Source organism: Myotis nattereri, assembly GCF_964212035.1.
Source record: "Myotis nattereri genome assembly, chromosome: X".
Lineage (NCBI taxonomy): Eukaryota > Metazoa > Chordata > Mammalia > Chiroptera > Vespertilionidae > Myotis > Myotis nattereri.
Window position 1 is genome coordinate 11406921 of NC_138078.1, and position 24484 is coordinate 11431404.

At 42.2% G+C, this 24484-nt stretch overlaps 1 protein-coding gene across 3 annotated transcripts in view; it reads right to left on the minus strand.

Annotated features, from left to right (window-relative positions):
• The window catches only part of SH3KBP1 (SH3 domain containing kinase binding protein 1), a 337141-nt gene that overhangs the window by 69991 nt on the left and 242666 nt on the right, over positions 1 to 24484 (minus strand). For all 3 annotated transcript variants that reach the window (XM_081115410.1, XM_081115409.1, XM_081115411.1), the window contains one exon: positions 17224 to 17318. In XM_081115410.1, the coding sequence (XP_080971536.1) occupies positions 17224 to 17318 (95 nt within the window). The remainder of the gene's footprint in view (positions 1 to 17223; positions 17319 to 24484) is intronic.

Below are 24484 nucleotides of genomic sequence, written 5' to 3' on the forward strand. Positions count from 1 at the left end.
CTATACTTTGCTTTTTAGAGAAAACACTAACAGTCCTAATTATTGTGTAATTCAAGGTAAGAGAGGGAAAGAACAAGACAGAACACAATCTACTTGTTCTGATTAGTATAAGAACAAATACAAGGTTCGTGGATGAGATAAGTACATTAAAAAAAGAAAAGTGAGTGGTTGAGTATCGACCTATGAAGCAGGAGGTCATGGTTTAATTCCAGATTAGTGTATATGCCCAGTTGCAGTCTCGATCCCCAGTGTGGGGCATGCAGGAGGCAGCCAATGAATGATTCTCTCTCATCATTAATGTTTCTATCTCTCTCTCCCTCTCCCTTCCTCTCTGAAATCAATAAAAATATATTTTTTAAAAAGAAAATTTCCAATGTGACTTAGAATACAAAGAAAAGTGAAAATGCAGGACAGAAAGCAGCTGCAGGTCAAGGTGCCAGCAGTGAGATGGAGACTTACAGAGAACCAAGGCATTATTTTTCTAGCAAAAGAAGCTAATTTAAAGGAAACAGAAACAATTTTGATAGCAAAATGAGAAGTGAAAATAAGTCCCCCTCAACAAACCAGACAAAACAACTAGCCTTTGATGGCAGAGATGAAGAGAGAATTATTAGTACAAGGGCTGTGCTTCCCATAATGTAAAAGAACAGCAAATTCAATTTATTTACTGAGGATGTGAAATATGCAGGACAGGAGAGGAATTCAAGGGTAAAAAAAAAAATATTGTATCCTCATGGGACTTCCAAGCTCAGAGCCTAGTGGAAGATGCAGACACAGTGAATCAATATGGCACAGAAACACCAACAAGAGTGCTAGGCTGGATTTCAAAACAAGTGGGACCCTGAGAAGCTGGGCAGCCTGGAAGGAAAGAATGAGGGCAAGAACTGAGATGATGAGAAGGGTCAGGGGCAAGATCACCAAGTATGAGGAAAGGAAAGACAGTGGGAATTGGGTCACAGAACAAAATATTCAAGAATTGGTGCTTAGAGTTCTGGCTGGTGTGGCTCAGTGGACTGTCATCCCATGCACCAAAAAAGTCACTGGTTTGATTCCTGGTCAGGGCACATGCCCAGGTTGCAGGCTTGATCTCTAGTAGGGGGCGTGTAGGAGGCAGCCAATCAATTATTCTCTCTCACTTCTCTCTCACCGTTGATGTTTCTATCTCTCATTCATGGAGAAAGTGAGTGTTGTATGATTTTGGTGTGGCTGTTAAGTGAGTCGTGGAGTGCCCAGAGGGGGTCTCACACCCTCAGCATCCCACCAGCAACACGGAACGCGATGTTTAATATTTACTAATGAACGCCTTCTGCACAGAGCTTCAGGGGGGCTGTTGAGAGAAAGCTCCATGGAAGCCAGAACCCAGGAGCACTCAGCTCTGCCTTTGCTTGTTAACATCTCCCCAAGAGATGCAATTATTCTGCTTGGCTGGGATTTCTACTCAGAATTTCCAGCATCCCCATAAGTCGGTTACTAAAGCGTCTCGTCAGTACACAGTTTATGAGGTAACAGGGAGAAAAAGAAAGCTATGGTCTATCTCAGTGTCAGCAAAAATGCCTGGCAGACCACAATTAATGAGGGAAGCCGAGGAGACAGTCCCAGGGATAAGCCCACTCAAGAATATGTTACAGTCCAAATGTCAACATCCTTGGATCATGGAGCCTTAGGCAGTCATTAACTGTTTTGTGATACTGGCAAGTTATGACCTCAAAGAGTTCATCTACTTGTAAAAAAAAATTCTGACTTTTTGTTGGGCAATAACAGACAAGTTTTGCTACAGTAGTTTCCGATTTTTTCATTTTACAATAGGAATAACAAAGGAATAACAGGTGAAGGGCATAGCCATGATCATTATGAAGGTCAAAGGTTAGCATATTGTAAAACTGGTAACAAAAGAAATCAATGAGTAACACACAAAAATCAGTAATCAAGCTTTCCTTTGGCCACATTAACTGAAAAATGTACTGATGTGTAAAAACTGTACAAACGATCCCTGGCTTTTGATGATTCAACTTAAGAATTTTTTACTTTACAATGGTGCAAAACCAATATGCATTCAGTAGAATACATACTTGAAATTTTGACCTTTTCCCAGGCTAGTGATATGTGGTTTGATACTCTCTCGTGATGCTGGGCTGCAGTAGAGCTGCAGCTCCCAGTCAGCCATGTGACCATGAGGATGAACAACCAATACTGTACAGTGTAGTCATTGTGTTAGGTGATTTTCCCCAAATGTAGAGTAATATAATTGTTCTGAGCATGGATAAGGTAGGCTAAGCTAAGCTATGATGTTCCATAGGTTAGGTATATTAAATGCATTTTCAACTTAAGACATTTTTAAGTCCTAATGGTTTTATCAGGATATAATTTCATAAGTCGAGGATCATTTGTATTCAGAAATGCCCTCATGTCTTTTATAAGCTACTCATATTATCCCTTGCATTTTCCTGCTTCTTCATACATCTAATAATTAGTTATTGTATAATCTTTAACAACTATAGTTAATAATAGTATGCTATATTGTTGATAGACTGGATTTTAGTGCCTTCCTTGCAAGAGTGTTGAGTTTTGTTATGGTGGGCAAGTTACTTGCAGGTCAGTTTCACTTATCAAGGCTTGGTTTTAGACTTTGTTAGGATAGGTCTAGTGGAGTGCTATTCCTATGGCTTCCCTTTCTTAGTTCCCAATTGAATACCAGGCATTTTCAGCAAGGTTTACTTATCCTGCTTCGACAGAACTCCAATCTCTCCCGTCACTGGTGACGTCCCAAATAGCCACTCACGTCACAGCTCACCCCCAATCACTGAACTTATTTTCTGCCAGGCCTGGTGGAGTCTTGCCCTATTGGTATGTAGCTTATCATTTGGTCAAAGACTCAAAGGACAACTATAAACAGACGTCTGGAGTTCTTTCTGTGTACAGCTTGCTACTTTGCAATTCCCACCCTGAAAATTCCAGGTACCTTCGTAGCCCTGAATTACAATTTATTTCCTCTATCCACTTTGTCTTCTGCTCTCTGTTTGGGCTCTACTGCTCTGTGCTACAAATTTAAAAGTACCCCCAGGCAAAAAACAAGGTTGATGTGGAGCTCACTTTATGCTTCTCCACTCTCAAGGATCACATCCCTGTACTGAGTATTGTCCAATGCCTAAAAACAACTGCTTGATGTATTTTGTCCGATTTTAAAGTTGTCCATGGCAGGCAGGTAAGTCTAATAAACTTTACTCCATCATAGCCATAACCAGAAGTTATGGTTTCACTCAAAAATATCGTTTCTTTAATTAGAATGAATTTATTTTGTTCTAGATATAATAGGACTTTAAACTCTATCTTTAAAAGTCTGAGCTATTTCAAGGTCTAACAAGGAAGGTGAACAATTCCCTAAGGAAAGTAGTCATTGTTAAACATCTTTATATGGAAAAGTTAAATACGTACAATAAATCAGTGCCTCTCAATCCTTTTTAGATAATGGCACACATATAAAATGATAATATTTTGAAGACATACTGCTGAAGGCCAAACACTGTTAGAGATCATCAGCCCAGAGGGAGAGTCCAACCCCCTAAGGCCCTTCCCATCCACCCTGAAGAGCTGAGGGGATCACTGTCCTACACTCCTATAACCCACTCCTAGCACATGGGTTAGGAAATGCTACAGGAGTAACCTTTGAGTCCAAATGTCACTAACGAAGAAATAAGGGGGGAAAAACCCTGACACCAAATCTCAGGCCCCAGAAAGAGAACAGAGCTTTCTTCCACAGGTGTTAGCAGAGGCAGACAGGCAGGAATCAGGAAGGCCTGAATGGATTTTAAAGACCACACAGACCAGATGTCTCAAAAGGCCTCAGTGCTCAAACTGTTTCCCGCTCAAAAAAAGATGCTTCTATCTGGAGCCTCTTCAGAAAACAGCACCCAACAGATATTGCCATATTAGCTCAACTCCAAGTTCACCATTCATATTGGGCATCTCCACAACAGATAAGAATGCTTACTCATTTCATTATCTCATTTGCAGCTTAAACAATCTTAAGTCTCAGGAAATGTTTTTGCTTCTAAACTTTTTATAATAATAGAATGAAAGACGTTCTACCCCCATTAAATCACTTCAAAAATCAGTAAGCATGAGAAAAGGAAGTGTTTGTAGAGAGGGCCTTTCCTGTGTATTTATAATCTGGCTTAAGCATGACAAGAGACAATAACATCTGAGAGCATGGACACAAATCATACACAAAATGCAAATCATTAAGGCAGCACTTTTACATTTTTGTCCATTTAAACATAATCAATTATATGAAGTTATGGAACAATGTTTTCAGAGAAACTTCTCATTTTTTTACTTGTTAGGTTATTTACATTGAGGTGACCACTTAATGTTAAATTTTAAAAGCTATTAGTAATGGCACCTTCAGCTCACAGTTTACCTCTCAAGGATGTACATCCTATGGCTAAATTTTCATTTTGATTTATGTTTAGAGAATTGTATTGATACTGCATCCAAATACATGTTTTTCTTCCATTAAAGGGATAGCAGATATAATAAAAAAATTATTTTGCTTCATTGACAAAGACACTGGAAATTATAAAGCATCTTTCATTATTTTTAACAGACTTTCTTGGCCCCTGAACCACCTCTAAGAGACACAAAGAAAGTAGTAAGGGTGAGGGTGAGGGTAAGGGGAGTACAGTGGGGCCTTGACTTACGAGTTTAATTCGTTCGAGACCGAGCTCGTTAACTCAAATTACTCTATCAACTTAATGCAAAAAATTGGCCGAGAGACAGCTGGTATCTCAAAAAACTCGTTAGTCGGGACACTCGTAAGTCAAGGCCCCACTGTATCTTCATTTAACAGGTAAGCACAGCAAAGGAATAACAGGTGAAGGGCATAGTCATGATCATTATGAAGGTCAAAACATCCACGCTGCAGCTGCTATTGGTAAATTCCTAAATTACTACCTTCTATCTCTATTCTTTACCAGACAAATCTATATTTAAATGTTTCTATTATGAAAACTTATTTCCTGGCATAAAAATTTGTTTAGAGTCTTTTTCTCTATACTCAGCAAATTTAATTTCTAGGCTGGTGCAGTTAAAAAAAAATACAATCCCCAGGTTAAATCCAGGCCCTCAGGCTGCTCAACAGGGTCCAGGCCTGACTGATGAAGCATAGCTGCATTTGTTTGCTATCTGGTGAGAGAAGGGGCACAGGGGCAAGGGGTACGGGGGCAGGAAAAGGTGCTGATATGGCAGATTCATGGTCTCATATTCCACAGGAAATTCCCAGGAAGGCTCAGAACAAAACCAAGGTCCTTGAAATTCATGCAATTACATGTCAGGCAATTATTTACTAAATACTAGGGCTCAGATGGCCTTGTAAGAAAAACAGGCCGATCAACATTAAGTATCTCTGCAGAGCAAAAGTTCTTAATTTTGCCAAAATCCAAATTAGTAGTATTTTCTTTCATAGGTTGTGCTTTTGGTGTCATGTTTAACAACTCTCTCCTCCTATGTGTTCATAAATAACTGTCTATATCACCGGTTCTCAACCTGTGGGTCGCCAACCTGTGGGTCGCGACCCCTTTGGGGGTCAAACGACCCTTTCACAGGGGTCGCCTAAGACCATCAGAAAACACATATATAATTACATATTGTTTTTGTGATTAATCACTATGCTTTAATTATGTTCAATTTGTAACAATGAAAATACATCCTGCATATCAGATATTTACATTACGATTCATAACAGTAGCAAAATTACAGATATGAAGTAGCAATGAAAATAATTTTATGGTTGGGGTCACCACAACATGAGGAACTGTATTAAAGGGTCACGGCATTGGGAAGGTTGAGAACCACTGTTCTATGTTATGTTTTACATGTAGTTCATTTTGCATTAAATTTTGTATCATGTGTTAGGTTTAGGTAAGGGTTCCCTTTTTTTTGCCTATGGATACCCAATTGCACCAAAACCAATTTTTGAAAAGGTTATCCTTTCTTTCCTGTTTTCTTTGCACCTTTGTTGAAAATCTATTGGCTGCATTTCTATGGGTCTGTTTCTAGACATTCTATTTCAGGGGCCAGCAAGGTAAAGACCTTGGGCCAAATCTGGCCTGCTATCTATTTCTGTACAGCCTACAAGCTAATAATAGTTTTTACATTTTTAAATGGTTATGAAAAATCAAAAGAATAATATCTCAAGAAATGTGAAAATTATACTAAATTCAAATCTTAATGTCTATAAATAAAGTTTTATTGGAACTCAGCCATGTCCATTCATTTACATTTATAACTGCTTTTGCATAGTTGCAACAGACTGTATGACCCATGAAGCCTAAAATATTTACTCTCTGGCTCTTTACAGAAAAAGTTTGCCAAGCCCTGGTCTAGGATATGAGGATTATTATGCAACATCCATGCAAGACCTCAGAGGCTCTCTGAATGCCACTATAAAAAAATACTGTAAGGACAGAAGCTTTAAATAGAACCTCTGAAAGCCCTAAGGAAGGCAGAAAAGGAATGCATTTAATAGCCAACTGCCCTTTCCAACTAGGGCTACAATATAAAAGCCTAAAGTAAAACTATTCTTAAAAGGATGAATTTTACTGTACTATACAGTTAACTATAAAACAGGGGAAATTTAAGTCTAAAGGGTATTTATTTTTAATGGCATTTTTTCTTAAATGTCTCCATGAATCATAAATTATGAAAAAATATTTCAAATGTGAAAGATGATAGTTTAATCCGGCAGCGGTTCTCAACCTGTGGGTCGCGACCATCAGAAAACACATATAGCATATCAGATATTTACATTATGATTCATAACAGTAACAAAATTACAGTTATGAAGTAGCAATGAAAATAATTTTATGGTTGTGGGTCACCACAACATGAGGAACTGTATTAAAGGGTCGCGGCATTAGGAAGGTTGAGAACCACTGGATGTCATGAATATAAGGTATTTTTATAAAAATCTATTGGAAATTTTCAAGTGGAATAATCAATTTTTTAAAAGCATGGACACAAGAGGATGGGAAGAGATTAACCAAAGAACATATATACATAACCCATGGACACAGACAATAGTGTGGTGAAGGTCTAGGTTGGGATGGGGGTTGGGTAGAGGGAGCAGAAAGAGGGAAAACGGGAGACATCTATAATACTGTCAACAATAAAAAAAGGAAAGAAAAAATGTGAATACCTATCAAATTAGCAGAGATTAGAAAAAATGACAATATGCAGGGATGACAAGGTCAGGAGACTATAACTGCATATACTTCTGTGGGGAGACTCAATTGTCACAATCGTTCATAACATCACTTAAATGCCTTTAAAACGCACCGGGGCAGAATTACATTTAGCAACTTATCATCAGGAAAGAACAACTGCTAACAATTAGACAGCAGTTGCTATGAGACAGGTATTCTAAGCGCTTTATCTACTCTAACTTGTTTAATCTTTACAACACCGGGAGGTAGGTACTGTCATCATCCCCATTTCACAGATGTGAAAACTGAGGCACCGAGAGATTGAGCAACCTGCTCAAGGTTACACAAGCGATGGAAGTTGGCAAAGATAATTAACGTGCACGAGGATTTGTAAACAAGATGGTGACTAGATGCAATATTGTCTAAAATAGGGAAAAACCAGAAACAGGCTAAATATAAGAGGATTGTGCTATTTCATACATTAGGATGCTAATGAAGCATTTAACCATGCGGCCAAACATAAGCATGATATATTTTGGATAAAGAGGGTTAATAAATAGTGTATGATATGATCATATTTTATTTTGAAGTGGGTGGTGTGTGTGTGTGTGTGTGTGTGTGTGTGTGTGTGTGTAAAAAGCCTGGAAGAATATAGCTCGAATATTTAGAGAGGTATCTGAAGGTGGTGAGGTCACAGGTGACTTAGACTTTTCTCTGTATTTATCTGTTTTGTTCTAATTTTTTCTTCAAGAGTAAGTATTATTTCTATACTTTTAAAGTATTACTTAAAAGTGCATCCCACGCCACTTGCCATCTCAGAAACTGTATTTTAATAAAATGCAAATATGAATGTAACAACTTTGAGACACTTTAATAAGACCGGGACTTACAACTATAATAAATTACTTTAATCCTAATAGAAGTTAAATAATGAAGAGGAAGTTCAGAGAAAGTACTGGCCTTAATTTCAGGACAGTTCAAGTACTAAGAGAGAACTTCCAGTCACTGAACATTTGTCTGTTCTTCTTCCTACCATAATTTATCATAGCAATAATTATCAGTTGACTTTTACATTTCTAAAGTCACACTATCTCATTTAATCCTCACAAAAGCCCCCTCAGAGAAATACAAATAGAAAGGCTAGAAATAGAAAACAGAAAAAAAGAAAGCTTCTCTAATTTTGTATGGCACCTGCAGATTTTTCTGTGTGTGGCAGGAAAAAAGATGCTGTTACAAGGCTTACTGATGTCCTGCCACTAAAGCACAGCACTCTGGAGAGAGATGACAATTAGGATGAACAAACACAGGGTCCCTTTTGACAGCTTTATATAATTTGTGGTGGTTCATGAAACTGGGAATTTGCAGCAAATGTAATTCATCTATCTGAAAAGTCTATAATCATCACCATCGAAATTTGGGGCTGGCACTGTTTTTACTGTCTACTGGTAAATTAAAAAGAAGTTTTCTCCTATCTCAAGGCCTACGTTTCCCATCCTCACCTAATTTAAAACCATGTGTTTGGGAGGATACACAAGCTCATTGAGGAAGTATTGATCAAATACACTATGGTGTGAGGATTCTTCTCAATCGTTCCACTGGCCTGGTGACTTGAAAGAGGAAGACAAAACAGCAAACTGTATTCCTTGGGATTGCTAATGCTCCTAAGAGGAGATATGCTGTGACTTCCGTCTTGAGAAAGGACACATGCAGTCTAACAAGACGGACCATATTGTAAGAAATACATCCTATGACATAAATGACTCATTTGCTGAACACTGATATTTTTCAAGTGTATAAACCCAAATGACCCCAGACCTATGCTTCACTTATTCATTCCCTCATAAAACATATCTTTCTAATGGGTCTGTCAGGGTGTCATCATTTGCAGGGTGGTACCTGCTAATTTACTCCTCCACCCTTGAAACCACATTTAATTCCACCATTTGAGCTCTGCTAAAAGCTTGGGCAGTTGAGAAAGAAAGGGTCAAGGCTAGCAATCTATTTAGCTGATCGGCTCTCTTATACATAGCTGAGAGTCTTTCTTGAGATTTCTAAAGACACCTCTCTTTGAAGAAACATTCTTACTTCTTGTGGGGTGGGAAGCAAAAAAAGTCTGAAAACATTTTTCTCATGAATAAATGTTTCAATAAATGAATGAATAGGTGGGAGGTAGGAGAGGAAAATAAACATTAGAACAAACAATGGAACATATAATCACAGAATAACTTAGGAAGGAGCTTAGGATTCCTGCCTTTAAAAAAAATGGTAAAAACAAGCAGAAAACTCAGTGGCACATGGGCTCAGAAGAAAAGAGGAAGGCAAACTACACTGGGCATGGGAAGAAAGCAGAAGAAAGAAATAGAATGAGAGGGTTTCCGGCATAAAAAGAACCAACATTAGCCCTGAGCTGAGCTCATCATTTCCTCTGCACTGACTATCATCTCATTATGTAGTGGTGACAATGGAATCAGAAAGTCATGGATGATCCTGACCCTAAGAGATCAGAAATGTGGACACCAAAATGCAAGCATCAGAAACAAATGGATGGGGTAATGGCATGGCGATACTGTTTTCCTGATAAAATAGTGTTAATGTCATTAATTTAGAAAGAAAATCCCACAGGCCCTTGCCCTAGATATTTAGCAACAATGGGTGACTCAATGAGTACACAAGTCACCTCAGGAGTGACTGAGCCTTTCCTACCACAAGCATCTGACTGCCCATCTCCCCCCCTTTCCCCAGAAGTTTGGACAGTACTGCCCTGCCCTGCCCAGTTCCAAGTTCCAAGTTCAGGGTCAGGAGACACCTTTGCCCTGGCTCTGTCACTGACTTGCTGTGAGAACCTTGGGAAAGTCACTTTCACATCTGGGCCTCTGTTTCTCCTTTGTAATCTGGACAGAACACCCATGATGACACCTAACTCCCAGAGCTGCTGTGAGGCTGAGCTGGGCAGAAACTCAGGAGGGAAAAGGGGTGGTGATGAAGGGTCCTGGTCTTTTGCTGCCAGTGGCCCAGAGGGTCCTGCACTGGGAACTTGCAGTCGTACAGGTAGATTGAACCATTGTTATTTTTTTAAATATTTTTAATTGGTTTCAGAGAGGATGGGAGAGGGAGAAAAGAGATAGAAACATTGATGACAGAAAAACCATTGACGCTCAACCCCTGAGTCATACCGCTGGGCAGATTGAGCCATTATTAAGTTAAATGCTCAACTGCTGTCTGGGAAAGAAGGGAGGAAAACACATTGAGGTAGAGATAGAGGAAGGTGGGGTAATTAGTACTCAGTCCTAACTCTGCCCTCACCACAGGGCTAACTCCAAACATTTGGACTCCCTAGTTTTATACATCCCTAGGCAAAGGTGAAACTCCCAGTTTGTTTTTTGTGTGGCAGTTCCCTTATACTTCTACCTGTTTCTAATCCTCAGGGTTCCCTCTTTCTTTGGGGTGCATCTATCACCCCAAGCATCAACACTCTTTCCCCTTCCCTCCATCTCCACTGCTCCATGATTTCAGCCAATAAAATTATCCTTCTTAGTGTTGACTTTGATGCTGTTAAGTAGGCGTATACCCATGAAGAAATGAGTTGTGTCTGTTTTAGTAAGGGTCAAAGACACAGCTACAGAGGGGATCCTTTTTATAAGAAATAGCTAAAGATCCTTATTTACAAACAGGTCACATGGGAAGCCCTTCCTCCCAGACTGGAGAGGGAAGTAGCTTGGAGGAAAAGACCATCACTCTGAGGCCATGAGGCTGTAGGCCAAGGGCAAAACACTGTCCCTCTCCATAGCTGGGCTCACTCAGCCCTAGGCGGCAGTGGCCAGGGCAAGGAGCACCCTTCAGTGGTGGCCATTGTCACAGCTGGGCCCGGCCTGACCCTGCCAGGCTACTCTCAGACCTTCTCCAGGGAGCTTCTCTGGTTGGAAACAGACCCAGAGACTTCTGAATCCTTTCAGCCACACTCTGGGCACAATCAGGAAGGCAGGGATGGGGGTGGCAGGAACACAGACTAAGGAGCTATTTTTGAGTGACTGGAAATAAAAGCTAAACACAGGTGTGTTCTTCACAAGTGGAAATGTTCCAAAATCCACAAGAATTCTTTATAAATAAAGTAAAAAAGAAACCATTTGAGTTGCCACATTTCATCCTAGTTTCCAGGGACACACACAAATAGTCCTAGTCTTTGCACATTATTGCAGGAATCACAGAGGGCTTATGGGCACCTCTACTGAAGGTGTCTGACTCATTTTCTAGAAAGCTACAGGGCTAAAAATTAGCACAGAACCTGCCCTGTGACACCAGCCACAACACAGAAAAACAAGGCAATGGGCAACCACCTTAACTGACTATGAAAGGAAAATACGATGGAATTTGGGGTAAATCGAGAACCTTTAGAGCAAAAGCAATCGATTCAGAGAGCAGCAATTCAGGTCTTTCATTTCAACTTATCTATAACTAGAGGCCTGGTGTACAAAAATTTGTGCACTCGGGGGGAAGGGGGGTTCCTCAGCCCGGCCTGTGCCCTCTCGCAGTCTGGGACCCCTCGGGAGATAACAACCTGCTGGCTTAGGCCTGCTCCCGGGTGGCAGAGGGCAGGCCCAATCCCTAGGTGCAGCCCCTGGTTGGGCTCAGAGCAGGGCAGATTGGGGAGTTGGGACGCCTTCCCCCGTCATGCAAAGAGCAGGGCAGATTGGGAGGTTGCGATGCCACCCTCAGTCACGCTCAGGATAGGGCCAATTGGGGGGTTGGGGCACCGCCCCCTGTCACACTCAAGGCAGGGTCGATGGGGAGGTTGTCGCGCCACCCCTGTCACACACAGAGCAGGGCCCATCGGGGGGTTGGGGCTCCGTAACCTGTCATGCACAGAGCAGGGACAATCAAGGGGTTGGGGAGCTTCCCCTGTCATGCACAGAGCAGGGCCGATCAGGGGGTTGAGGAGCTCCCCCCTGTCACTCACAGAGTAGGGCCGATAGGGGAGTTGGGGCACCGCCCCCTGTCACACTCAGGGCAGGGCGGATCAGGGGGTTGGGGCGCCGCCCTCTATCACCCACAGAGCAGGGCCGATCAGGTGGTTGGGGCACCGCCACTCTCACACTCAGGGCAGGGCTGATGGGGAGGTTATGGCTCTACCCCGTCACACACAGAGCAGGGCCCGTGGAGGGAGGGGGTTGGTTGGGGCACCGCACCCTGTCACACACAGAGCCGCAGGGCGATAAGGGGGTTGGGGAGGTCCCCCCTATCAGGCACAGAGCAGGGCTGATCAGGGGGTTGGGGCGCCTTCCCCTGTCACGAACAGAGCAGGGATGATAGGGAGGTTGTGGCCCCGCCCCCTGTCACACACAGAGCCGCAGTGCGATCAGGGGGTTTGGGCGCTGCCCCTGTCACACTGATCCTGGTGCTGGGAGGCCTCTCAGCTCCGCTGATCCTGGTTCTGGGAGGCATATTACCCTTTTACTATATAGGATAGAGGCCTGGTGCATGGGTGGGGGCCGGCTGGTTTGCCCTGAAGGGTGTCCTGGATCAGGGTGGGGGTCCCCACTGGGGTGCCTGGCCAGCCTGGGTGAGAGGATGATGGCTGTTTGCAGCTGGTCACACACCCTTCAGGGTGGGGGTCCCCACTGGGGTGCCTGGCCAGTCTGGGTGAGGGGCTGAGGGCTGTTTTCAGGCCGACTGAAGCTCCCAACTGCTCCTTTTTTTCTTTTTTTTATTTTATTCTGGGCCAGCTTTAGCTCTGGCTCCAGCTCTGAGGCTTCTGCTGCTGAAAGAAGGTATCTGGTTTGTTTCGGTTCTATAATCGAAACACTATATAACTCCAGCTCTAAGATCCCGGCCTCACTGAAAGCAGGTTTCTGGGGTTTTGTTTAGCTTCTATATTCGTTACAATGTTTCTTAAACTGCAGGCTCAGAGGCCAGCAAAGCAGGTGGGGAACATTGGAGTCCTCCGTCACTGAAGCAAGCAAGCCTCATGTTAGTTTCAAGCTGCCTGGCTGCCGGCCGCCATCTTGGCTGGCAGTAAATTTGCATATCTCGCTGATTAGTCAATGGGAAGGGTAGCGGTCGTATGCCAATTACCATGTTTCTCTTTTATTAGATAGGGTAATAAAAGCATAATATGCTAATTGGACCGGATGTCCTTCTGGACGAAGCCCAGACTACAACTGCGGCTGCGAGGGATGGATCCAGGCAGCGGCTGCGAAGGCCTACTCTTGCACAAATTTCATGCATCAGGCCTCTAGTATGTACAATAAAGATGCATATCCAAATGCATGTTGAACAAATGGTGAAGCTGTTCACTTTACAATATCAATGGCACAGAATCATCTAAATGAACTCGAATAATTTCTTAACTCAGAGGAAGATTTAAGAATTTTCTATAAAGTCAGCAGGGTTTGATAGACTCAGACTCCATTTCTCCCACTTTCAGCAGGCAAATTATTTATGGCCCATTTGTTTCCTCCAAATTCTTATTGAAATCTCACCCGTTGAGAATTCTGAACTATTTCAGGTAGATTTTTCACCATTGTTACCTACTTCATGTCATGGCATTCCAGCCCCAGCAGCAAACTAGGCCCAGACACAAGAGCCTTTTCACTCCTGTTTCTAGGTCAGATAAAGAGCAGCTGGAGTTGAAATGACAATTCCTAGGATTATAGGTATCACCCATTGGTGAACCCCTCCCCTGTGAGAGGCACTTTATACCCAGCATCTTAGTAAATCCTAATGGTAGCCCTGTGAGGCCAGCTTTATAGATGAGAAAATTGATGCTCAGAGGGGTTAAGTGATATCCCCAAAGGCCCACAGCCAGGAGTGGTGTTGCTGGGATTCAAAGCCCAGTTTTTCTGAACTGGTGGCCTAGGTGGTACTTATCAGTTTAGCATGCTGCTTTCAACCAACTGGAATTCTAGGTCATTCATGGAAATAAAAGTTAAAAGCTAGAGGAGCACAGGATGTGTCAAGAGACCTGATGTCACAGACCATATAAAATAATGATATAAACAAAATGATAGAGCGCAAAGGACTTTTTAAAACATCGGGCTCGCAATGGGCCCGAGCGCACGATACAGCATGAGTTAAGACTGCTGTATCATCAGCTATTGAACAACCAGCTAAATGGGCAGACAGAGGGCATCCAGGCAGCAGGAACATGGTTTGGATCAAGTTAGGGAGGACACACAAGCAAGATGGGAACATCCCAGGAGAGTTTGTTCATGTAGAACAGTGACATATACCAATGCTAAAAGGCCAGACTGAGGCCAGACAGACTGGGCCAATGAGTACAGGATAATCGAGTTGGATTTTTTTAAAAAGGAAAGTTACTAAACACTTTCACTGGAGCACGGGGGTTCCATGAGATGATAAGAAGGGGCTGGATGCTAGAGATGAAGTAGCCCTCCACCTTTGGCCACCTCAGGGCTCTCCTCCAGAGCAGGTGCTGTGGAGGGTCCTGTGGGAGGGAGGAGGCCCAGGGAGGAGCAGCCTCCATCCAGCCTGGGCCTGGCTCTACCACAGACAGGAAGTGTCAGGGATGCAGGAGGGCAGAATCTCTAGGTTCTGGTGCTGCTGATCTGGGGCAGGGTGAGCAAGAGTCAAAATGACATGGACACTCTAGGCCTGAGGAGCAGGATCAGTGTGAAAGCCAGGTGAAGGGCCAAGTATATGGCAAGGAGGGCAAGGCCATGTTCTGCAAATGTAATAATGATATCTGTAAGCTGCTTCACAGTTTCCAAACTGCTTCCTAATACATTAAGCTATGAAACCAGGGAAACTGGGTGCAAGCTTCGGACACTCTTGCTAGCAGCCTTCCACACGTGCCCATTCCTTTCTCCCTCCTGTGTGAATGGGACCAGGAGAGAGTCCCTTTCTGACTAAGCTCTTCAGAAAAACCTGATTCTTTTTATCAGACTGGATTTCAGGCCGGGAGGAAGGAAGGAAACAATTGAGATGAATGTACTCTCATCATATGTAATCAAATGACAAGGACTGGAATAGGATATGTTAAGGTAGGAATAGATGTGTTCAGGACTATCCATGGGGTTTTTTCTTCTCCCCAAACCTTATTAAATATTACTGATACATCTGGAATTCAATTAAAATGAGGCTTCCCCCTTCAAACAAAAACAGGAATATAAGCCCCCCACGCCCACTGTCAAGAATGGCAGTTACTGAATTCTCTGCTTGCTTTGCCATCACAGGGGAAAGTGCTCTCACCCCTTTTCTGTATTTATGCTATTTATCAAAGTATTTGTATTATGCCTTATACCCACTTAACAATTTCAATATCCTGAATGTTAGGTTAAGGGTCTGTTTCAAAATAGGAAGTGTCCCATGCATAAGAAGCAGCCCAGAGGAGACACAGCCTAGGGACCACAGGAAGGGTGGTAAAGAAAGAGAACCACTCGACCTCCTAGGCAGCAAGGAACAATAGGGCAGCATTTCCTCTCCTCTGATTTCCTCCTGCCATGGAAAACACCAAACACCAACAGAGATGCATTGAAATAAGTTTAGGGGAGGATATTTTATAGGTAAAAAGATGGATGAGTTCTTGGGTGATCATCAAAGCAGGGAATAGTTTGCTATTCCCAAAAGGTTCCTGTCCTTAACATTGTCTAGCATACCACTTTCATATGAAGTGGGTGATGGGGCCAGTTCTCTCCCTAAAATAATTTGACCTTTGGCAAGCTACTTAAACTCTGGTGTCAATAGTTGCCTGGCATTGTTGGCTCAGGCTCTTTGTTAAATCCTCACCCAAGGATAGGTTTTTTTGATTTTAAAGACAGAGGAAGGAAGACTGGAAGAGAAAGAGAAAGAGAGAGAGGGAGATGGAGAGAGAGAGAGAGAGAGAGAGAGAGAGAGAGAGAGAGAGAGCGAGATCAGTTGCCTCCTGTATGTGCCCTGATCTAGAATTGAACCCACAACCTTTTGGTGTACAGGACAGTGTTCCAACTAACTGAGCCACCCAGTCAGGGCATGGCTCAGGCTCTTAAACACACAACCTCGACATCCATTTCTTAAAGGTAACTTCCTTGATTATAAAGGTAAATCAAACATGACTTTTGGGACACCCTTGGGGTAGGAAATTGGGGGAGGGGGCAGGAAACACCTTGGTCCACTTCCTCTCAGTCATGGCCAGAGGCCGTGGACCCAGGGCCTACTTCCCATGCTGGCCCCCCGTTCTCTCTCCCCTCTCCCTGCACCCTCCACCCCTCTAGACTGCCAGTGCTCTCAGGCCTGCATGAGTGCAGGCAGCAATGATGCCTGTGCTAAGGGAATTATGTGTTCCCTGCCACTCACCTGCATATAAGAGTAAAACCACCAATATATCTTAAAGATGGTTCAGTTTTTCATTGTGACGGACCATCATAAAATTCCTGTACTTCAGAGGAAAGGCTTAAATAACTTATCTTTCAACCATCTACTTGGTGAATAACATTGCATAAAAGTATAAACAGTACGTGGTCCAAGCCCTGTTAAGCTGCATCACTTCATACAGATTTTATAGCTCTCAGTATGTTTACAAGACTCTGCCCATAATGATAATAAAATCGTTCAACCTTCTTAGCCCAAACAAGGCAGGTAAAATTCTCTCAAGCATGCTACCTGTCTTTGATCTGAAAGTAAACATTCTTTAAGTATTTTCTGCCTGTGAGGCATGACCTGCTTTTTGAAAGTGTCTCCTTGGACACACCATGACCCAGAGCTTTGCAGCTAGGGCCACTGTGAAGTCTGGGCCCTCCAGCCATGCAGGCCACCTTCTGGGTTAGCCTTTGTGGGACAGACATTTTCTGCCAAGCCATGCAAATCCATAACTGGCTCTCAGGCAAACAGAATGCAGTTGATTTTTAAATTCATTCATTCACCTAGATACACTGGGCTTTGCCTGATCCAGAGAAAAGACACAAGAGTCTTCCTGAGGAGTTCAGGACCATAAAAACCTCAAGTTTCAAGGGCTAAAAACAAAGCTTGTCCTATCCAGTCAATACCTCAAAGCAGTTCACAGTTTAGAAGGCTGGAGGGAAACTTTGTTTACCTTATTGATGAGAGTGACTATATCTCCTTCTTTGATTGTCAATTCATCATCATTCTGTGCCTCATATGGAAATATTACTTTGCAGTAATCCTTGGCTGTAAGAAGAAAAGAAAACACAACCTTTAAAATGCTTTATCTAATGAGCTGGCCCAGGAGAAGATGTTCTCTATCACATTAACTTCAGGGAAGAGCACACTTACAAGAAAGGCTATAACCACTGCATAAAGGGTCACCCTCAGAAAACTACTGAAGATTGCTCATTTTGGGCACATGCATATTTATTCTCTTTATTTTTTTCCCCTTACAAATTATATGACGTCATGAAATGCCATTGACTGCTTTGCTTATTTCAGGCAGAAAAGCAAAAAAGTTTCCTTGGTCCCAGGAAAATATACCATTTTATATACTGTTTGGGTCCTTGCATAAGCAGACATAATCTACAAAAGAGCAAAAAGCTTAAATTTTGCCCTCACCATCTCCTTCCACACATTGATAAATCAGAAACAGGGTATTTGTATATGTTACAAAGCTGACATGGTATTCAAAACAATGAAAAAGACTCATTATGGTACATCTTAAGAGACTGATGTTGATATATTTATATGTAAACATGTGTCAATCACAAATAGCCAACAAATACTGACCAAATGTTCTTTACACACACACATGCCATGGCATCTCTCTGGGAACCTGCCTGTTTATAGATGGGGCTGTTCACCAGTGAGGATACGCAGCAGCCCTTGCCAAAGAGGGAAAGACACAAAGGCTACTCAAAATCAGTTCAAGTATATCCTGAATTCTAGGCCTTTGAAAGTCTGTCTGATGTGAAATCTCTATTTACACAAAAGGACCAATTCTAAAGACTAAATACATTTGTAAGGTGTTTGGGAAATTAAGACTTAGAAAACTGGGGTTTTCTAATGTAGAATGAAAAATTCAAGAGAATTTGTGTCTACTGGGACAGACATTTATTATCCTACATCAAAGTCAATAGTCCTAATGGTTTTAAATAGCCTTAGAGCCTGGCCAGCATGGCTCAGTAGTTGAGCATCTACCTTTGAACTAGGAGGTCATGGTTTGATTCCTGGTCAGGGCACATGCCTGGGTTGTAGGCTTGATCCCCAGTGTGGGGCATGCAGGAGGCAGCCGATCAATATTCTCTCTAATTGATGTTTCTATCTCTCTCTCCCTCTCCCTTCCTCTCTGAAATCAATAATATATATATATATTTAAATGGCCTTAGATATTTCCCTAAAATTAGTCTAGTTCTTGCAGAAAGATCACCTGGAGCGACATACATACATATTATCCATACTACAATTTATGTCACTGAAATGTGTTATTATGCTTAATGTCACATCAATCAAACAGTTATATATAAAGTAAAGGCAATAAAAATCAAATCTGTAATACAGATACACTATGGTCTAGGGTTGGTCTAGATAAGATAGGGAGGAGAAGGGAAGGAAAGAGTAAGAGGACTCACTTTATTCCTATGTAGATGCTTTTGCTTTCCATCCAATGACTCCAAGTTATCAGTTACCTCCCCTATCCCAGTGTTGGAAACCTGTTGTCTTAGTTACTCTGGGTCCCATTAGCCTCACATTTTAATTTATTATGCTATATTAGAAAATAAGAATTTGTTTTTACTTCTGAGGCCTTTGGGTCCTAATTCAGTAGTACTGGGAGACAAAATCATTATGTTGGTTTGGATGTACCAGTGGTTTTAAAATACTCAAAAATAAACATATAAAAAAGGTATTAACCTTTGATTAACCATGATTTTAATTTTATAGTATATGGAATGAAGATGTTCCATACTTTAATTCAAAAATTTATTGAGTCACCACCTTTAAATAATATTGTCAGTTCTTGGGCCTACAAGTCACTCCAACTACTCTGCTACATCCTCACACTGAAGTGATAACCTAATGCCTGGAGAAAGGGAAGGGGGGAAAGAAGGATGGAAAGAAAAAACAAATATGAATAAGCACAAACTCAATATGGTGCAATATTGTTGTGGTGTTTCGGAGAAAGGCAAGATTACGTTCAGGAAAGAGTTCACAAAAGAGGAGGCATTTGAAATGTCTTAAAATAAAAATATAATTCCAAAGCCTTTTGGCCACGAAAGATAAATATTAAATGAGTAGTAGACAGAGATGGAGAGGACTGGAATAAAATTAACTTTGGGAGGCACACATTTTTCAGCTACTCATCAATTAGATGAGTTTAATTAATCCAAAATCAAACAGGAATGAAGACACATGTGCATATATAGAAATAAAGGCACAACTTATCCAGTGATTGAGATGATTTTGTCTCTATTTTTTTCTTTAGAAATATTTAAAAAATACTAATGAATTAGCATAAGACTGAAAACCTGGGCCAGTTCTTAGGCTCCTTTTTTTTTTTTTTTGTCTTAGAGTCCTTTTAAGAATCTGATAAAAAGAAATCACTCTCTCTTTCTAGAAAAAGGGAAAAACATAGACACATTCAAAGGTGTAGAGAAAATGTGTACAATATCAGAGGTTTAAGGACCCTGAAACCCTTGCCTAGTTCCAGATCAAGAATCCCTGTACTAATTGATTACTGGCTTCCAATTACAGAAACATGTTTGATTAAAACCACCAAAAAGTCCATGAGTCACACTAACCCCCCCCCCCAACACATTATTTCAATCTCTAAACTTCTAGAAATTTACATGAGATTAAAAACAGACTGTTTACGGAACTGAACTCACATGCCCACATCCCATGACTCCCTTTAGCTGGTTTTATAAACTGTTCATATAAAAACAAACAAACAAACTTAAAAAATACCCTCAGCTTAAAAAAAATAAAAGCAAAACAAACAGAATAAACATATCATCAGGCTGAATATATAGACACACACCAAGGAAATAAAATTAAATCCAGGACAATTCTCTGGGCTTAATATCAGGACACGAAGATAAAAAAAACCATGTGTCACAGAGTCTGGTAGGAAGCCTTCCAGAGGTAGAAAGTAATAGGTCACACCTAGAACTCTTTTCTTCTCGATTATCAGAACAAAAGTAACAAGTTCTGTGGTGTCTATGTTCACCACCATCAAAATCTGAAATTCTTTCATTGAACTGACAAATATTATCTGAGTTCATAATCCTTTATCCAGAAGCCCTGGAGACAGAATTTTTCTGATTTCAGAAAGGGAACATTTTACACACACCATCTATATCTATATCTATCTATATATAAAAGCACAGCGACTGAATTGTGGGACAACCAAAACGACCAGTTGATCATCGCTATGATGCACACTGACCACCAGAGAGCAGACGCTCAATGCAGGAGCAGCCACCTGGTAGTCAGTGCGCTCCCACAGCGGACCAATCCCTGCAGACCACGCCCCCCACTAGTGCATGAATCCATGCACCAGGTCTCTAGTTAATATATAACATCTTCACCTGGGGCCTGGGGCCACAACCAACCACCAAATACATTAAAAGTCTGCAACAAATTAATGATTTGTCATCCCAAGTGGAATGAATGAATGAATGAATGAATGAATGAATAAACACTACATATAGATGCATGTTAGTCCAGGACAAATTTTATCACCCAAGTGATAAAACCTTTTAATTTTCCTGATTTTTTGTCTTTTGAAATTGCAATAAGGGTGTGGACTTCTTCATGTTCTGGGAAAAGAGACTGAGTTAAAAAAGACTAGTATCTGGTTCTCAAGCAGCTTATAATCAAGGAGAAGAAATGAGGCATGTAGACACAGAGCTCTTGACAAGGCAACAGTGAAGAAAGGATGAGAGCAATGCACGCAGCTTAAAGCATCAGAGTATCAGAAATGAGGAAATCATTTACCAAAAGAGTACCTTCTTGGAAGAGTAAAATGTCACTGGGCTCTGGGCAACAATCTGGGACTTTGAGTGAAGGAGTAGGAGTTGGGGTTCCCAACCATTCCTGATGACAAGGTTGATGTGGGGCACCTGTTCCTTCTATGCCAGCGGTTCTCAACCTGTGGGTCGCGACCCCTTTGGCGGTCGAGCTACCCTTTCACAGGGGTCGCCTAAGACCATCCTGCATATCAGATATTTACATGACGATTCATAACAGTAGCAACATTACAGTTATGAAGTAGCAACGAAAATAATTTTATGGTTGGGTCACATGAGGAACTGTATTTAAAGGGCCAGAAGGTTGAAAACCACTGTTCTATGCCTTCCCAGGCCCCTTCCCTGGGGATCCCAATCAACAGGTCTGAGGTGGAAGCAGGAATCACAAGCACCCTGGTGACTGTCCTCAGCATGGAAGTTTAAGAAAAATTAGTCTAGGGCAGTGGTCGGCAAACAGTGGCTCGCGAGCCACATGTGGCTCTTTGGCCCCTTGAGTGTGGCTCTTCCACAAAATACCACGTGCGGGCGCACACGTACAGTGCGATTGAAACTTCATGGCCCATGTGCAGAAGTTGGTATTTTGTGGAAGAGCCACACTCAACGGGCCAAAAAGCCGCATGTGGCTCGCTAGCCACAGTTTGCCAACCACTGGTCTAGGGCAGTGGTCCTCACACCTGAATGAGCATCAGCCCTAGGTATAGGACTTATAAAAACAGAACCCCCAAGTTTTCTAATTCCCCAGGGCTGGGGATTTGCATCTCTACCAAGTTCCCAAGTGCGTCTGCTGGCGGTCCAGTGACCACACTGTGAGAGCCACTGATCTAGCTATGAGTATCAGCAAAGATTCGATGCTAGAAAGGAGCAAAACAATTGAGGATATGGAGTGTGGGCCAGTTTGGTGGTGCTGTTGGGGCTGGGGTGCTGTGTGATTGATTTAGATGGGAAGTCCAGTCCTCAGTCAGAGTCGGAGGATCCAGAGCTAGTGGGGAGGGATGGAATGGACATTAGGTTTGTCATTCATTCAATATATATGATCTTATTGTCCATAGTGAGCTCAGTGGCAGAGCTGCAGTAGTGCCCTTGGGGGGCTTACTATAGTCTACACCAGTGGTTGGAAACTGGAGATCGAGTTTGCTCCCCAGAGGACACTGACAATGCTTGGAGACATTTGTGGTTGTCACTGGGGAAGAGGAGGTAGAAAATGTTATTGACATCCAGTGGGTGAAGCCAAGATGCTGCTAAACATCTTACAATGAACACAGGATAGCCCCACAACAAAGAATGTACTGTTCCAAATGTTAACAGTGCCAACGTAGAGAAGCCCTAGTCTACACTTAAATCCAGACAGGGAAGCAAAACACAATGCCTACATCACTATTTTATGAACACCTTCCCCCATTAAAAAGCTGACTATGACCCAAATCACAAGACCACCTCTGGTCTTGGATCCTGCTGGGAATGTGACTTTCAAATGAATTGACACCTTTTATTCTCTCACTTTAAAAAGAGAAAAATGTTTTAAAAGAAAGGTATCTGACAAGCCTTTCTGTTCTCTAGTACGGAACAGATCACAGCTGTTCTCAATGGCACCTTCTCCTGCTCAGGCGAAGAGAAGCTCTGAGTCTTTGGGAGGAAGGAAATCCAGGGATAACACAAAGGAGCTAGCTTTCTCCTCCAAGAGGCCTGTATTTGGAATCCAGAGGTCTTCAGCAGCACGGGCATGCTGGGCACCTTTGCAGGAAGACCCCCCACTCTGAATCTGGACAGCAAGGTCTGTGTTGGGGGCACTTGGTGAGAGGTGCCTCCTAGAGAGAGGGGAGACCCCTGAGACACGGAGCCTTTAGTACATATCAGGTATGGAAGGCACTAAAGTGCTGGGTAGGAAACACATTTCCAATTGGATGTGCTCAAATATGAGTGGGCTTTGGGGAAGGTAAGTGAACAAAAACACCTGTCTTCGAAGAAAAAGAAAATAAAAGAGTTCCCAGGTAATGTTGGAAAAGCCAACGTAAGGGAGCTGACCATTTTTTTCCTATTTAAACGTGGTGAGAAAGCAAAAATTAGCTCAGTCTGAGAAAGTAAAAACCTGCCTAGCCATTCGTCAGGCTGAGGCCACAAACGCAGATCCTGCCAGCTGCAAAGTGAACATGGGAAATCGTATTTCTCCCAAGCACAGGGTACAGATGGAAAGGGTCCTAATAAGCCTGCTTTCTCCTTTTTTTGTAATCTTCACCTGACAACATGTTTATTGATTTTAGACAGAGAGGAAGGGAGGGAGGAGGAGAGAAGAGAAGAGGAGGGGAAGGAAGTGGAGAAGGGAGGAGAAAGGAGGGGAGAGGACAGGGGAGAGGGAAGGGGAGAAGGGAGAGGAGAGGGGATAGGAAACTGGTAAACTAAATCATTTCTAATTCTTCATTTGTTCAACCACCATTTGTTATGTGGCCACTGAGTCCATGGCATTTTTCTAGGCTATAAGGTGGGGATATCAAGTAGAAGCCACAGCCCCCACCTTGAGGGACCAATGAAACCCACAAGGCACCATGTGTCACTATCACAGGGGACAATTCAATGAAGCAAGTCAATGAACAAGGTGATTAGAAAGGTGGTATGATGTCCAGTGATGAAGTTAGGCAGGGGAGGTTAGGCAGGAAGGTTTAGCCTTTGCCCCTCAATCATTTATTCAGAAGCCTGATCTGCCTTTGTACAAAACCTGTCCAAGATTCTCTTTTTCCTAATGCACCTGCTCAACTGGTCTTCTGAATGTCTAAGATTGAACTGTTTGTTCAGAAAGATGCTAAATAGTCCTTTCTCTGAGCTTTTCTTTAGCCCACAGAGGTCACAAATCTGCATCACTTGTAGTAAGGAAGAGAGAAATTCCAGATGTGGTGAGCTGGAGGAACCTTGGGGCACTTTACTTATGAATATTTAGACAGTTTTCCTCTTGTTATGAAAATCATGACAATCTGTTCCCCAGCATGTGTTTCAGATGAATTTCAATATCATAAAAGCTTTATTGGGGAAGGGGAGATGATGTTAGCTGTTCAAATAAATCCTGATCAGCTGAGTTTCACTTTCACTTAGAAAATACCAATTGACATGAACATTTTTTGAATCATCATAACTCTTGGTCCTGATGGGAGTTTGTATTTAGCATGCTAAGGAGGCAGCTGTGTAGGAGGGAGCTTCTCTCCTCTGAACTGCTGGGCAATTTTTGACATATGTTTGTCTTCCAACCAGAAGGAAGGAGAATGCACTGCTCCCAAGCTCATGGTCATTTCTAGTTGTTGGTCAGCACACTGTGTCCTTCCACCTGAACATGGGTGTTGCATCAAAATCCAGAAGCAACAGAAGTTTCTAATGGAGAGGGCTTTTTAGTGG